The sequence below is a fragment of the Hippichthys cyanospilos genome, chromosome 20 (assembly GCF_059441005.1).
Source record: "Hippichthys cyanospilos isolate Australia breed blue-spotted pipefish chromosome 20, RoL_Hcya_1.0, whole genome shotgun sequence".
NCBI classification, from domain to species: domain Eukaryota; kingdom Metazoa; phylum Chordata; class Actinopteri; order Syngnathiformes; family Syngnathidae; genus Hippichthys; species Hippichthys cyanospilos.
The window spans coordinates 4,963,848-4,980,289 of NC_142388.1; the positions used below are offsets into that span (position 1 = coordinate 4,963,848).

General features: G+C 41.9%; 1 protein-coding gene across 1 annotated transcript in view; it reads right to left on the reverse strand.

Moving 5' to 3' along the window:
• The window catches only part of syne1a (spectrin repeat containing, nuclear envelope 1a), a 109,428-nt gene that overhangs the window by 85,056 nt on the left and 7,930 nt on the right, over positions 1-16,442 (reverse strand). The window contains exons 4-27 of the mRNA XM_088404054.1: positions 14,071-14,166; positions 13,532-13,615; positions 11,980-12,000; positions 11,665-11,757; positions 10,841-11,022; positions 10,373-10,569; positions 9,800-9,924; positions 9,385-9,441; positions 8,142-8,249; positions 7,443-7,580; positions 7,173-7,331; positions 6,988-7,100; positions 6,736-6,904; positions 6,558-6,654; positions 5,315-5,520; positions 4,826-4,990; positions 4,398-4,550; positions 4,038-4,181; positions 3,066-3,236; positions 2,827-2,985; positions 2,523-2,687; positions 2,067-2,201; positions 777-938; positions 455-663 (exon numbers count right to left, since the gene is read on the reverse strand). Coding sequence (XP_088260180.1) covers positions 455-663; positions 777-938; positions 2,067-2,201; positions 2,523-2,687; positions 2,827-2,985; positions 3,066-3,236; positions 4,038-4,181; positions 4,398-4,550; positions 4,826-4,990; positions 5,315-5,520; positions 6,558-6,654; positions 6,736-6,904; positions 6,988-7,100; positions 7,173-7,331; positions 7,443-7,580; positions 8,142-8,249; positions 9,385-9,441; positions 9,800-9,924; positions 10,373-10,569; positions 10,841-11,022; positions 11,665-11,757; positions 11,980-12,000; positions 13,532-13,615; positions 14,071-14,166 — 3,308 coding nt within the window. The remainder of the gene's footprint in view (positions 1-454; positions 664-776; positions 939-2,066; positions 2,202-2,522; positions 2,688-2,826; positions 2,986-3,065; positions 3,237-4,037; positions 4,182-4,397; positions 4,551-4,825; positions 4,991-5,314; positions 5,521-6,557; positions 6,655-6,735; positions 6,905-6,987; positions 7,101-7,172; positions 7,332-7,442; positions 7,581-8,141; positions 8,250-9,384; positions 9,442-9,799; positions 9,925-10,372; positions 10,570-10,840; positions 11,023-11,664; positions 11,758-11,979; positions 12,001-13,531; positions 13,616-14,070; positions 14,167-16,442) is intronic.

Genomic DNA, 16,442 nt, shown 5'->3' on the forward strand with positions numbered 1-16,442 from the left:
AGGGAGCTGAAATTTCACCCCGATGGTGACAACATATCAAAGTTCAAGGTGGCACGACAGCTTAGTTATCTACCAGTGTGAGTGCCATATCTAAGCTAAACTACTGACAGAATGATATGGAAGAAAAAGTAAAAATTTGGCACATTCATCTCTCAATGGTGCAAGTCGTCTACTAATCCTTTAATTTTATAACACTTTGTGGGAACCTGCGAAAAGTCCTACAACTTCAATTACAATTTAAACCTTTTGGCTGCTGGGAAATGAAAGTGGAGACTTTAAGGAGGTTGCTTTTGGTAGAAATTCCAAAATGTCTGACATTTCTGTCAAAAATGTGTACAATTCTGTGACATAGCCCGGTTTTGTGAAAACGTATTGCATGTTTTTGCACAAATATTCTTCTACTAATGGATAATGTAGAGATCCCGATAGAATTAAAAGAAAAATCAACGCCCACCTATCATTCCATTCTTTCCACTTATCAGGATGCTGCTCCAATCGGACGCCGGTGACCCTGATGCGCTCGGCGACGTCTTCCACGGCCCTCCTGGTGGACTCCAGCCTTCGATAAGCCGCGTCGTTGTCGGGCAACTTGTGACAAAGATCCTCCATCTTCCTCAGCCGCTTCTCGCACACAGCCAGAGGTCCGCGTTCCCTGAAGAACGTCTGCAGACAAGACCGAGGGACGCGGCGCTGAACACAGAAACCTTTTTTTTCCAGTGATTTTTTTAACCTCGCCTCTGGCAGTCAGCAGGGATGTAGAACTACTGGAGGCTTACTCTGTGCTCTTGGATCACATGTTCGCCGGTGGACGAGTCAGACAAGATGTGGAGTTCTCTGTCCAGCTCCGTTTGGCACTCTTGGAGGACGCCATCTATTCGACACCGCTCCACCTCTACTTCCAGACGCAGGAGGTGCGATGGTACCTCACCCTGGATGTCCTGTGACAGACACAACATAAGCCGTTTAAAGGTGCGCCTTGTTTTGTTTGAACTATTTTAACAACACGAGGTAAAGCAGTGCTTCCCAAGCTTGAATGAGCCAATAGAAATGTGCAACACAACCTATATGTGAAAATTGTCCCTTTATATTGATTATACTCACTTTTAATGTAAGACCGGGTATATTTTTAACAATTCAAGACTCTTTTGTGGATTGAAGTGCAACCGAACAAAAAAGCTTTGTAATATACAGTGTGCAGCAATGTTAACTAACTACAAAAATGGAGGCATTGCTTCAATATTATGCGTGTTTAACTCATTTTTAAATGTGCAATTGTTTTTAACTTTAAAAAAATCTCCAATATTCTCTATTGTTCTCTCTTACTCTCACTTATTTGTGAAGTACAGTCGTAAAAGTTACTATCAATGGTGTATTAAATTATTGTAATTATTAAGATGTTTTTTTTGTTTTATTTTCATGTTTTGTATTTCAATTATATTTTGGTGAATTTTGCCTCTGTACTATTGTATAGGCAATAGCTTTTCTAATAATTATTACTTAGGTTGTTTTTGTGTTGTCGTTAAGTCATTTGCAACGTGCCGAGTTATTTTTTTTAAATTCTTATATCTACCAATGACAGTGAATGTTAAATCTATTTACTGCAAGTCCAGTATAAATGGATCTTGGACGTCTTTTTCCATCGATGGCAGCGAATGAGGTAATTCATTCTATTTTTATGTATTAAATGACCAAAATCTTGTATGACTTTTTCCCCTTGTTTGGTTGTGAATGCAATTCAGTTATGATTTTTTCACATTGCATTATATTTATTCATTCAGAGTTAATGTTTATGAATGAATATACTTAAAACTGTACTAAATGTATGTGTGTTAAAAACATGTTTTAATTACATCTCTATGGGCTTACTGTGTCAGTGAACACATGGATATGAATAGCATAATGTGGGCAGAAGTAAGCGTTCCATTCTGTCTGGGTGACATCACCAATTTTCCAGTAATGTATGTTAAAAGTGACTTAAAAAACAAAATAGGGGGCATCTTGGCTGTGTTAATGAAGGATCTATTATGAACTGAATTTTAAAGACGAAAGCATGTCAATTTGTTGACCTTCCAATGTTTGTGCAGCCTGCGGACTGTTTCTTGTAGGCCCCGTTGCTCCTCTTCTGGAAGGATGTCAGTCAGCTCGTCACACGCCTTCAGAAAGACGCTTAGCATGCGCTGATCCAGTTGGTTAAAAAAGTCCTGTGTGAAAATAAAAAAAAGAAGAAAAAAAAAAGAAAAAAAAGTTGGGAAAAGACTTGTTACAACGTAACAAGTTAAAAGGCAAAGCCAAACAAGCGATGATGTAGAGATGATGTCAAGGCATCGTCTCAAAGTACTTACGTAGCGCCCAATAGATTTACTCTGATGTCATTGCTAAGGTGTATATTTTTTAATGTGGACTGCAAATCTGTCCTAAATTGTCCGAGGTTCTAACCCTGCACCTCAAAACTGAGAGGCAGACATGCAAACTGCTCATCCACTGCGGTGTCTTTCAAATGACATTTTTGAACTTGATCTCACTGTGTGCTTCTTCAGTAAATCCTCGGGGTCCCCTGACTCTCCGAAGCAGTCCTGCGCTCTCTTCAGCACTGCCTCCAAATCCTGTCTGGACTCCTCAAACCTCCTCCTCAGACAATTGTTGGACTCTTCTCGCCTCCTCCACTCCCCGACCTCCTTCAACAGAACCTGAGAGGAACGAGAGAAGCCACCATGAGCAAGTTCCTCTGAAGTTGTGCTTCAAATTGTTTTTGTGGTATATCATATTTCTTCATTTCTAGACAACACTAGATAATGATGATGTCAAGACTCATTTGGGGATTCGAACCTGCGCCGAGCCTTGAACTTCAGCCACAGTCTTCTGCATCAGTCCGGTGTCCAAGTTCCGAAGCATCTTGCTGTTGGAGAGCGCCCTCTGCACCGTGTTGTGGTTCCTCTCGATCACCGCCAGACAACGTTTGCAACTCTGCTGTTGGTTCAACAAGTCCTGAGGACATTTTGCAAATATTTGACAATAAGGACGTATTCCTTGCACATGTTTTCAGTTAACTGAATCATCACACAGACCTGACATTTTTGTCTGTGCAGGGTTGGGCTCAGCGTTTCTGCAGCTCTGCCAGTAATGCGACTGGCCCGTTCCAGGGCTTGATAAAAGACGGAGATGTGTTTGTCCATCTCCTCCAGCAAAGGCAGAATGGCGTGACATTCCCTCACTAAGATGGGACAACGCTCTCTCACCTGAAAACACAATCGTTCAGGCCGAAAATGAAAGGAAATTGAGGGACGTTATTCGAGAACTTTTGAGCTCAAGGGCTACGGTTGATTTTGAACTCGTCCAATGCTTCAGAGATTACCAAAATATTTGAACTATAAGCCGCTACTTGTTTTCACGTTTTACATCAGTTCGGTTTATCTGTCGTTATCTTTTTTTTTCTTTTACTGGCCGCCACAGAGCAATCTCTCAGCAAACAAAAGGAGACAGAAGAAGAGGTTATCGGCACATTATTTCAGTTTAAACTCCTCATTAATTCGCCAGTAGAGGGCACTCTCCACTAGTAAAGACAATCTGGCATGTTACTGATGTGTTCATCCTGTATTCTAACAATCTGAGGTTTTATGTTGAAAATATGTTAGCGGTGCTCTTATTTCTAAAAGTCCAGGCATGTCAGTCTGTGTTCAAGGCATGATGTTGCTGTTACCAAGCAGTTTTAATGTTCTTTTTAATAAAACAAAAACTTTAAAAACATCTATGTATCATTTTTCTGCGTAAATGATCTAATGTTACCTTCTTAAAGTCAGGCGCGGCATACATATAAGAAAAATCAAATTTCTGTAACATTTTTTGTCAGTGCGGCTTATACTCCAATACACCTTATAGTCCAAAAAATACGGTACTTAGTACCAGTCATTCTTTGGTCGGAAAAAAAAATTATGAACATGACTACCTGCGTTTGAGTGTGGATTTTTAAAAAACGTAAAACCAAATATTACAGGACTCTTGATAAAAATAAAATCATGTGGCGCCGCTATAAAACCCACCCAGCTCAACCGACTCTTGGCAGTCGTCATGGCAGCGATGACCCCCGCGGCCTCGTCGTGCGGTGCATCCTTGGCGAGGAGCTGAGCGCTGCGGCCGACCAGTTTGTACTGCGTCTCCATGGCGATAACCTTTTGCTTGGTATTCTGAAACGAGAGATTCAAAGTAAAGGGTCGCGCCGATTCGACCTTCCGACATCTCGTGAGCCCGGCAGTCGTCAAATAGATTTAAAAGCGTGTATGGACATAGAAATTGAGGCACCTGAAGTATGTCTAGAATTTGTCTGTGGCGGCGTTGAAGGACTTTTTGAAGGATTTTTCGAAAACCTTTGAGCATATAATGTCAGAGTGTTCTTTTCTCACCTCCACATCTTGCAAAAAGGCACGTACACCGAGGAAAGACACTTGTACTGGAGCGCTGAGCCTGGCCTCGGCTGTATCCAGAAGTTCTGTCAAAGTGGACATGGCCTTCACGTGGTCTTTTCGCCACTTTTGCAACTCATCAACTTGGCCGTGCTACAATAAAGGAGACAATAAATGAGTTAAGGACTAGGTCGGAGTCATCATTTTCTACGGTTAAATTCAAGGTTTGATTGAGGTGATAGGCCTATGTGCTGCAATGATACATCTGTGACCGTGTATCAGGTTTTGAGGGTGTACCATGTTATATTTTATAACACCACAAAAACATGATAAAAAAATGAGAATTTGTTTAATACGTGGGCCATTGGCGACATCATTATCAGCCATTTTTGGGCGACCATTTTTGATCAACCTTTTTTAGTGACTACCTGTTTGACCGTCAGGAAAAGCTCTCGCCATCGTCCATTCAGAAGAAGTAGCTGCTGCTTGAGCTCAAACGAGACAGTTTCGTCACACGTCTCAATGAGAAAATTGCCTGCGTCGTTCATGACGGCGTGCTGATCCATCCAGTGGCTGAGATTTCTGAAGAACTCCTGGCATGAAAAAAGATGGGGGAGAGATGAAGAGACAAGCAGAGGCGATTAGAGACACAAAGAAAGATGGTTAAAAAAAAAAAAAAGCCTACGATTAAGGGAGACAAAGACGCCCGCCACACAAGTGGAAAGAAGAGAGCTCATCAGAAAAAGAGACAAAGCGGTGGATTCAAATGAAGAAACAATAATAGTAATTAGTCGACAAATCCGTTGTCAAGGCAATGTGATAAATGAAGTCTTTTCAGTGTGTGCCAATGACTTCAGTTCATACTTTTGTTCTACTACTCCACGAAAGCGGGCTAACCCGGTTGAGACTTTACATACCTGCTTCGTATTTTCCGGCTGTCTCAGGGCTCCCTCCGCATCCTCCAGCCAGGTTTGGAATCGGGCCACCGTGGAGACGTAGCGATCCCAATTGGACAGCACCTCCTCCAGCATGCTCCTCACGCTGCGCACTTCCATGGACAGGCTCCTCCACTGGGCCGCCACATCCCGCACTAACCGGGAGACCCCCGACTCTCCCTCGTCGGCTGGGGGAGGAAAAGACAAATTCATCGAGTGACAATACCCGTGTGTTCATTTCTTCCGCATCATTCTAGCCACGGGATGGTGCGCTCCTGGTAGTGTGATAACTAAGTGGGCGTGCCAAGTTGAACTTTGGCATGTTGTCACAATATGGGTGAAATTTCAGCTCCCAGGTGTCTTTTTTCAATGCTTTCTCTTTGACATTAAATGCATATATATATATATATATATATATATATATATATATACATATATATATATATATATATATATATATATATATATATATATATATATATATATATATATATATATATAAAAATAAAAACAACAAATTGGCCCATCCAGACTCTGGGGTGGGTGCACCTCATTTGTGAAATCTACCAGTGAAGCCTCAGGTGTCCTGGCTGACTTTTCAGCTCTTGCATCGCCTACAGCTGACAAAACCCTAAAAACGTAATAATGAAACCAACACGCTCGCTCAGTTTTTGCGCCCGGAGATGTGCAGAAATGGAGCGGCGTCCCCAAACTAGCAATTGGGGTAGTATTCCCTACTGAGCTGGTGGAGGAAGCTCATTTAGCTGTTTCGCCTGCAGACGTGGAAGCAGACAGCTGCGGTGCTGGTAGCCATGCTGATGACATTTGCTGAGATATAGGAAGCACATTTAACCAAATACAGTGTACACAAGGTGACGACTCAAGGGGAAGTCGAGCCTGTTTTCACTCTCCGGGTAAAATTTCAGCTCCCTAGTGTCTTCTTTCATGAAAAGATTAGACAATATATCGCACAAGGGTAAAGCAGTGAAATCTGCCTATATTTATCCATCTCTGGAGGCAGCAATTTTGCCACTTGCTGTCAAATGAAAATGAAATTACAGTTACTAAGGGCTCAGGTCAAAATCACAGTTCAGCATGTGAGTGTCACATGACAAAACATAGAAAAAGGGTCAACTGAGCTTGGTTGTTACCCAAACCCTGCGGAACTGTGATGTCATTTTCAGTTTTTTTTTTTTTTTTTTAATGGTTAGTATTCCTCACCCACCTGAGCTCTCAGCGCTGACATAAACCTCAGCGGCACTTTTTAATGACTGGTACAACGTTTGGTAATTTTCAAAGAAATACTGCTTCTCCACAAAAACCTGGTGGAGACATAGACAGTCATTTGTAAATATCAACTTTTTGCAAATCGGGAAGGATGCAACTATCTATCCGGAGCTTACGACATAATCACGAAGCATCTGCTCCACACACTCTTGTCGGCCATATTTGACGATCCAGGATTTAAGCTTGGATTCCGCCTCTGTGAGAAAGGCCTCCATTCGGTTTTTGTGCTGTAGGAATTCCATTTTAGCCAGCTGGACGCTGCAAGACGTGGAGATGCAATTCAACCTAGAAAAAAGTAAATTCATTTACTGATTTGAAACCTCTGAAGCGCCTGCGTGATGGAAAACATTACTCGTTCACTTGCTCACCTCTCGGCCATGTCTTGCAGCTGCTCAGGCGGCACAGAGACACCATCGATACTTCTGTCCTTATGGATCCTCTGGAAGACCTGCTGGTGACGCTCAAGACTCTTGAGCACATCCTGTGAAGTCAATAGGCGCAAAACATCAAAACAACCTGGCTGCGCTATTTCTATGCCGCGTTTGCCGCCAACCTTGTGTCGTTCCAAGGCTCTGCTGACGGTCGGCTGGTCGTCGGCTTGTTGTGCGCTGATATCTTGTCTCAAAGCTCCTTCGGTGTGGTGCAGCCAGGCCCCGAGCTCATCCAAAGGAGCGGGAAGAGACGTGTCCAGCAGCAAATGCCAGTCCAGAAGCTAAAATCAAATCAGTACTATGCCATTGTGTCCAAATGAAGACCATGGATGGATGCATTGTGCAGGTATACATGATGTCACATATGTCATGCTTCATGTGCGTTTCCTCACCCTGTTGGAGACTCGTTCCCAAGCTTGTTTGACCAGAGCCTGATCTACTGTGAGCATTCCGTCCTTCTGCGTTGACTTTAAGCAATCCTCCATGTGCTTCCTCCGCATCTCCAGCTGCACACGCAGACTCTTGAATAACTATACAAAAAAAAGGCATGTTGTCTCGTTTAACAAAAACATTTTGGTGGTAATATCGTCAGAGATAAGTTCTCTTATTACGAGGACAACGCGGTCATTTGGGGTCTCCGCAACTACTGATTACGAGCAAAAAAAAAACAACTTTTTCCCACTTTTCAGTGTGGCCTTCAAATTTACATAGTTTTAGTACTGTGGAGGTTCAAGAATGTCGTATATTCTTTTATTTTTTTGTGAAAAATATAAATCTCCATCTCTGCCTGTATGAAAACATCCAAAGTGCTTTTTAGGCGGTTCCCTCTTATCAGGCTTTCCCTACAAACCTGCTGCTAATTGCCAGTGAAAATCCCTCGTGATTAGAGCGAATCGGGACAGCCCACTCCGTGGTGGAAACAGAATTCATCCACGGGCTTGGCGGAATAAGCCAGACAGACTGGAAATATGACGGAGCTGTCGTCTGATCCCCTCAATGTAATGCCGCAGCAGATTAAGCTAATAATGGGAGTGTCTGTGCCCAGTGTGTCCACTCCAAACGAAACACACACATAGCGTGGAGACTCCAACCTGGTAGTGCAGCGCAAGGTCGGCCTCGGTCTCCTGGGCGTGAAGCACGTCTTTCTCCAGCTGGTCCAGCCAAATTTTAAACTCCCTCAGGCTCTTTCGTTGCTCTCTCTACAGGAGGTTGACACAAGGAGGGGGTGAAAGATGAGCGGGGATATGGATATGGAAATTGGGGGAAAATGAGAAAAATGAAAAGCAGACAAAGATGAGACGGGACAGAGAAGAGGTGGAAACGCACAAAGTTGAAGGATTGATGAGAGGATGACGGCGGGAATGGATGAAGAGGGTGAGAGTAGGCGCCATTAAAAGTGCATTGCTAAGCCTACGCGGTTCTCGGTTGGACAAAATGTCAAAACAGCTGCCAGAAACGTTGCTTAAACAGGCGACTTTGTCTCTGCATTTCTGTGGATTTCAAGTCACCATGATGATAATACTGTGGTCTATTGGGCTTTTATCACTTCTTCCTGTGGGGGGCCCAGTCCTACACTTGATTCTTAATGACAACTTAATCCTCAGCTAATTCGAGTATTCACATCTTTATTTGGTCCAAGACTTTCGATTTTGATTGCTGGTCTCAAAACAATGTCAACAAATGCAACAGAAAATGCAAAAGTATGTGTTTATTTATTGTCATTCTTCAGTAGCTAATGTGATTACTTCAACACTTAACTCAATAACTAACAGCCATTTTTCAGCCAACAGTTGAAAAAAAAATATGAGCGACTGAGATTTAATATCTGGACTCTTTGGAAAAATGTCTTTGGGACTGAATGAGTTAATGTTAAACAGTAAAGGGTGAAAACAATAACTAATAAATATATGTCAGCTGGATTTACATTAAAAAAATATAGACAATGCCCTCCATTTACATTCTTTTGTTTTGCCTGTAAAAAAATGTAGTCACTCTCCGATTTGTTTGACAGAACAAAAAGAGTCATGAAATTATTTAAAAATTATATCATAAAACGAGTTATTATATGAATGACATGTTTTGGTTTTTTTTTTTTTTAGACTTCTAAGAGTATATACATAGTTGATGAAAGGGGGCACCGTGTAAAATCTCGCCTGGGGGCGGCCCTTCCTAAAGGGAGCGAGCGGTAACATTAACACAAATGGCAATATGACATCTTGTCATATTGGAATCATAGCTCAGAAAAGCCCGCAGGCTTTTTCTAACATGACATCAGGTAAGATAGCATTCGATTGGTAGTGAGAGAAATAAATGGCTACTCTAAGTGCATCCTACCTCCAACATTTCTTCGATATCGCGAGGAGCGAGGAGGCCATGCTGCGGGACGGACGCCTGCGCGGCAAGCAACGAGACAAGGACAGAGGTCACCGCGCCAGCCGGACACACACGTGCAAAATTGGGACACCATCAGCAGAAGCACGAGAAGATTTTAGTTGGATTTTGCACAAAAACGTCATAAGTAAAAAAGTAAAAAACAGACACTTGGTTACTTCGTTTGTTGTTTTTTTTTTTTTTACCTATTTTTCCATTACATGACACATTTCACAGCATGCATGTAACTAGCTCGAGGTATTATACTTTATAATAGTATATACACACACACACACACACACACAAAAACACACATACACACTGTATATAAAGACAAGGCGTGGGGAGAAATAATTAAATCACTGTGACAGCTGTTTACCTCCTCCTCTTCTTCTCCTGCCGCTCGTCCCTCCGAGGCGCCGCGCTCTCGATCGGGATGATGTCTCAGGAACTGGGCCACGTACGTCATGATGGATTTCTCGTCCGGCTTGTGCACGTCCACGTCTGACAAATGACATCAAGTAGATTTGAAATCAACCTTCAATGCTACGGAGCCAAATGGTCTTTGGACCTTTTATTTGCCATTGTCGCGAATGGCGCAGCCTAATGGAGCCCAATTAAGCTGATGTCAGGCTTGATTTGTCAGCGTTTATGCTGGAGAGCTGGCATGAGCGGGCACAGATGGTCTGGCAGCATGACCGCTAATGTGATGTTAAAGCTGACAACCACAATTTTACTCTTGTGTTTAGTTCACCTCCTTCGTATAGTGTGGGAAAATCAATTCAAATAGCTTTTCATCTAGGGCTGAGTGGTTCCAGGATTTTACTGATCAATTGAAGTTGGAAAAATCTGCGAAAATTGAAAATCGTATTTTTGGAGGGGAAAAAAAAAAAAAAAAAGCAAATCGAAACGTTTGAGGGATCGAGAACATTTTTGCAGGAATGCGACTCACCCTCGGGTTCAAGAAGTTGTGCGATGCCCAAGTGCGTTTCAGCCAACAGAAAAGCTTCTTGTAGATTTTCTCGATTGGACCTCCTTCTTGAACGCTCCAGATTGACTAGATTGGGCCGGAGGGTGTGGATAATACCAAGGAACGCTAAACCTGTCCGCCAGCTGGGTCCGAAGTCTTTCACTTCGATTCCCAGACGCCTGGAAAAAACAGTGGAAATACTAAAGTGAGGCTATTTAGGGCCCAACCAATTCATCGGGTGCCCGTTTATGGTCCTACAAACTACGGCTGAAAATGATCAGCCAAATGGCAGGTATTTGCAGGTTACTTTTTTAAAAGCAGCAATTGTATATAAGTATCACTGGAAGTAAACACATCTATGGCGTTGAATGAGTTAAAATGCCTAATGGGCTAATACAGGTTCCATTTTCATAATCTGTGGGGGGGGGGGGGGGGGGGGGGACTACACACTTGGCGGCTGTCCGTTGGACCCATCGAAGGAGGGCCTTCCGGGCGCCACCCTGTACGGGTGGGAGGGGCTTCTTTTTCACGGGTGGGCTGGCATTCTCAGTGCTACTGGTGGAACCGTTCAGTGAGGAAGAGCTGCCCGACAGGGCCTGGATTTGTGGTAGACTGCAGGTCAGCTCCTCGATCTGCAGATGCAAGGAGAAATTAAAAAAACCCAAAACATGTCATTAGCATTTTTTTATCAGTACAGGTATTAGCTTTTTAACTCATTCAATGCCAGCTATTTTCACTTCCTCCCTTTCCAGCATATTTAAATCAATGTGTAAATAAGTACCAGGGATTTAATGTCTGTGCTCTGTAAAGACGAAAACATCTGTCTTTGGGATTGAATGAGTTTTTGTTTTATTTTTTTTGCAATAAAGTAGTCGTGTCAGCCCAGTAAGAACGGCTCTTTGACATAACTATAACCGTCAATGGCAGTGAAAAGGTTCACAGCTGAAATGATGCTATCAGTGTGATACATTTCCGTCATCTGTATTTTTCACAATCAGCCAGGCTACATATTGTGCTTGTGCCGCCAAAAAAGTTCAGTGATTCTTATTAAGCTCTTGTTGATGCATGCATGAGTGAAAATGCCCGAGGTAGCAACTGCTCCCGTCCAATGTGGACGCAGTGCAAAAATTGATTTCCCCAGCTTTCGTCTCCTTCCTCCTTATCTGGATTAGCATTTTTACTGTCTTGAAAAATATGCAGGGAGCATACCGCTATAAAAAGCCTTAACTTAAGAGTCCAGGTGCTGAGGGATTGATTGTGCAGACTAATTTTACCTGGAAATAGAGGATGATTGTCCACACCAAACCCAAGACGATGGACGGTCGACCGTCAACAATATCTGTGGAGTTAATGTTCACCAGCTTGATCTGTAACACAATGGAAGGCGTTCAGACTTGCATTATAAAACCTTGGCAAAAGCCCACTTTAACAGTAAAAACATTTATAAACACTGTAAGATGGAACAGGGGGAATACATATATATATATATATATATATGTGTGTGTGTGTGTAAACCCTAAGAAATGTGTATATCCTTAGAACTATGTCACATGCACAAAAAGTATAAATAAAACAGAGACAGTACTGACCGGTGATCCCCGGTAGGCAGACTAGAAAGCAGAAAAAGAAATACAAACAGACATGAGAGGCACTTGAGATGTGTTTGATAAAAGACGGACGCCTTGTCGAGCTTGTGATGAAAGACTCCCGTGTTATCATGAGAGGATTGTATGGAGTAGATCTGTCGCGATATATTTTCTATATCCTCACACGGAGCATATTACGGTGGCACGGCAACACAACAGGTGAGTGATTGGTAATAAGCGCCACTTCAGGCGGGACAACACGGGGGACAGAAAGTCGGGGGTCATGCGAGGGCAATCTTGGGTATTGGAAGGGGGTCAGTGTGGCGAACCTGATAAGAAAAGCACGAGTTCATGATGGAAAACGCAGCGGGTTATTTGGGCTGCTTTGTGATAAGCACATCAAACAAGCTAAATATTAATTAAAAATGACACAAAAAAATAGAAAAGGTAAGCCTATAGACCTAATAGAATCAATCTCCAAGACTTTCGCCTAGAATTTCTTCAAATAGCACCCAACGAAACCCTTCTTATCCAAATTTGCCTTATTAATGTCTCTAAAACCTACAATATATTGGTTTCTATTATTATTTTATATTTTATGACCAGGTTGATAGTAGTGGACGCATCTTATTTATTGATTTCAAAATAGATCCACTGTCTGGGAGAAAATTATAGACTGGCTGGATTCGCGACCCGAACAGCATGTGTAGCAACCCTGGCCCGGAGGGAATTCACCAGAACATCCAGATTACTCACTCCGGTCCTGATTTACATCAAAATAGTAAAATGGAACGAATATACTTGTGAAAAAAGGCTCCAAACATATGTTATTACATGACATTACAATTACTGTATTTCACATATATTAGACTCACATGCACAAGGATGTATGGCGCATTTGCCCAGCTAAGAATGAACACAAATACAGTCTAGACATACATGAGATTTAGACTCATTGTGTGTTTACATTTAATTTGAAACTTTAGATTTACACACACACACACAAGCAGACACACATACAAGGAGCCTGCTGACGTCTCATCTCCAGCTTGCAGATTACTGATGTAGGATTTATGGTTTAACCTTGTCACACTTGGGGAAGAGGGGAAATCAATGTCCTCGCAGACGGCTGCTTGTGGCTTTATTTGGAGATCTGAGCACGCGACGGTGGGGGGGGGGCTTGAATATGTGTGACTGATCTCACTGAAGGCGTAGCTTACTGAAGCGGATTGTATTTATAATTAGTTTATGTAATTGTGCACTTGACGCTGGCAAGCGGATTGGCGTGTTTGAGGGAGAAGAAAATAGTTTTGTTTTTTTTTTTTTGGACCAACATAGATTTTTTTCTCCAAACTTGAATTGTGAGCAGCCTGGCCTGAACGCAAAAACTAACCATATCGACTGATGATTTCGGCAGGTGGAGATACAAAGCAAGTGGGGAGGAAAGAAGTTAAAGGTCAAGCTTATTTTCCATGGTTGCACCCACAAGGCAGAAGCGGAAAAAAAAAACAAACAAGAGGAACAACTAAGATAAAAAGAAGAGCCCATCTCCTACCTTCCTGCCCTGGAGGAAGTTGAGGGCGGTACCGATGTTGGCAACCCAGTGGATCCTCTTTAGCTTCCTGCCTTGCTCACATGGCTACGGGGAAGACCAAGACAACAATGGGGTTAAAAGACACAACAGATAGAGAAAAAAAAACAATGCTTCTGAAGACTTATACTAACGACAAACATAAAATACACCAATGAGAGCTTCACAGATGAAATCAGTTCCAGTCCAATCTAAACTGCACGTACACACAGGGTGATCAATAAAACACAGATCACTTGGACCTCAGGCGATATTGACAAAGAACCAAAACCTATTTGTGTGTGTGTTTGCCAAACTCTTAATCTGTCCTTGAGAATCTGCCTTTTTCCATTCATCCAAACATCCTAATAAGAAAGGATCAATGCGCATTTCCATGCGGAAGCGGAGAATGCTCCATGTTCACATCATTAGCTCCTTAAAGATTAACCGATAGGCAATCATGTTAACACACACTCTCATGAATAGGTGATGGGAAGCAGAGGGAGCAAGAGGATGGAGCTCACCAATTTTTGGCCGGAGAGGATCTCCAGCAAGGCGAGCAGTTTCACGCCGTCCTTGATATCTTCAAAGAGATCCGTCACGACTAGAGGTGGAATGCGCTGTCGAGACAAAGGAAATAACAGGAGTCTCGTTTCAAAGAAGGTGGAAGAGCAAGCATAGAGCAATCACTTCAAAAAATAAGTGGGACTTTGTTTTTTGTCTTCGGTTTCAGGAAACAATTTTCCTGTTTTCAAGGGGGTTTTGTCATTAAAAGGTACTCTGAAAAACAGGGAAAAAAATCCACGAAAGAACAAAAAAATGTATTTCCAAAAAAAACAAAAAAATATTCAGAAAATCAGAACATTGGCTTCTGTTTTTTTTTATCCTACTGAATTCACAAGTCATTTGGAGTTTTATTACATTTATTTTTCAAATGTCATTAGTTCAATTCTAAATCTCCATCCTCCCTCTGACCAAGACATTTGGCAAATTTCTCTGTTCCCAAGAGGAAGCTAGCTTTTAGTTCACAAAGTATGTCAAACTCTGAACAAATTCAGTTCTTTTAGGCTAATATCATGGCTGAGTGGTAACAAGTCACACAGAAGACATTAATTTCAACAGGAAATCCTCCTACGGATGTACTCGAAACCCCAAAAGCCCTTTTTTTTTCTTTCTTCCCCAGTGCGCCGTTTGTGTGCGATAAGTGGAGTCAGTGAGAGGCTCAGGGGGTTCCGAGTGGGGTCTTCAAATCCTAAAATATGCTGATGATGTCAAACCGGATCCCCTTCTCATTGACTCCATCGCTAACCTCGCAGACTGGAGAAGGGAAAAAAAAAATCCACAAATCTCTGTTTTTTGCAGACGCCACATCAAGGATTTCTCATCGTACAGTCACATGCCGGGTGGGGGGGTGGGGGGGGGCAGACGAGCTAGCCATTCACAGGGAGATTAGCTGAGGACTGTGTGAGGAGGAGGAAGGACTAGTGCGAATGGATTTGAAGTGTGTGTGAGCGTGTGTGTGTGTACCCGTCAAATGGATTGCAAGAGGGGCATAATTGAACAGAAAAAGAGTGGCAGCGAGACAGATGAGAGCGGACAGAGAGGGAAAAAAAAACCCGACACCCCAAGCCTCACGCGTGCTAAAAAATTAATTAGTTCAACACAGCAAAGGCTTTTCTTCTAATGTCATTTCACGGCTTTGCTTATTAAAATACGCAGAAAAGCATGTGTGCCTCCTTCCAAAAGACACCGCACAAGTAGAAAGGGTTAAATCTCCCCCGTGGGGTAATTGAAGTCAAATTTACCTTTTGGGTGCTTGATGATCCCGAGGCTAATGAGGGTATTTGGGGATAATTATAAAAATAAGAAAGTAATATCCATTTCCTCTGCTGAGCCACATGGGCTAAAATGAAGAAAGGAAAAAAATAAATCAAGGGTCTTAATGAGCTAATTACACATGAGTGTCTGCTGCCATAATTGATTGTGTGCGGAGGGGCTCGGGGACGGGCATGTGTCTTGGCGATGGCTTCTCGTAGGATTCCCCCGAAACGCCGCACTCGGAGGAGTCTCGAGGATCAACAGTGCCGGGACGTGAGGAAACAACAAAAGCTGTTCTTCACTCATTTGATGGCACAAATTCTCACGATTAACGTGTCGTCTTACACAATCGAGATTTTCGGGATGACAACGAGTCAGCGCATTCTTTTCTAAAGCGGTAACCAATCACCAATCCGAACAGACAATGGACCAACAAATCTCGGGGAAAAAAATAACAATTAAACAAGGGCCTGACCAACATGTTTTTTAGGACAATTTTTTTGCAGAAAACAATACTGATTACTGATTAATCAACTAATTAATTTAAACATTTACAATGACTGAAAAAACATTCATTTCCCTAAAGCATTTAGTTCAATAGGTGTCAAATAAATGCAAGGGTTTGCATGGTACATATTTCCCAACAATAGCAGAGGCCAAAAATAAATTTATTCCTAAAAAAACCCAAAACAAAACAAAATAAACCTTTCCTTTTCTGTTCACGTTTGTCATATGTGTTTGTGTTACTACTAATTAAATGTGTGTTATCTGTACACATATGTATGCTTACTATATGTTGCACAGTGTAGTATTTTCATTATTTATTTATTTTTTAAACAAACTGACATTAGGTTGTGTGTAAAGTAATGATGAGAAAATGAAGCCTCATGAACCATTTGTGATTTCATTTCAGTCCTCTAGATGATGCCATCATGAAGAACACAGAAACAATTCATTATAAATATATATATATATATATATATATATATATATATATATATATATATATATATATATATATATATATATATATATATATATATATATATTCTCTCAAAACTCGAAAATGTGCATTGTA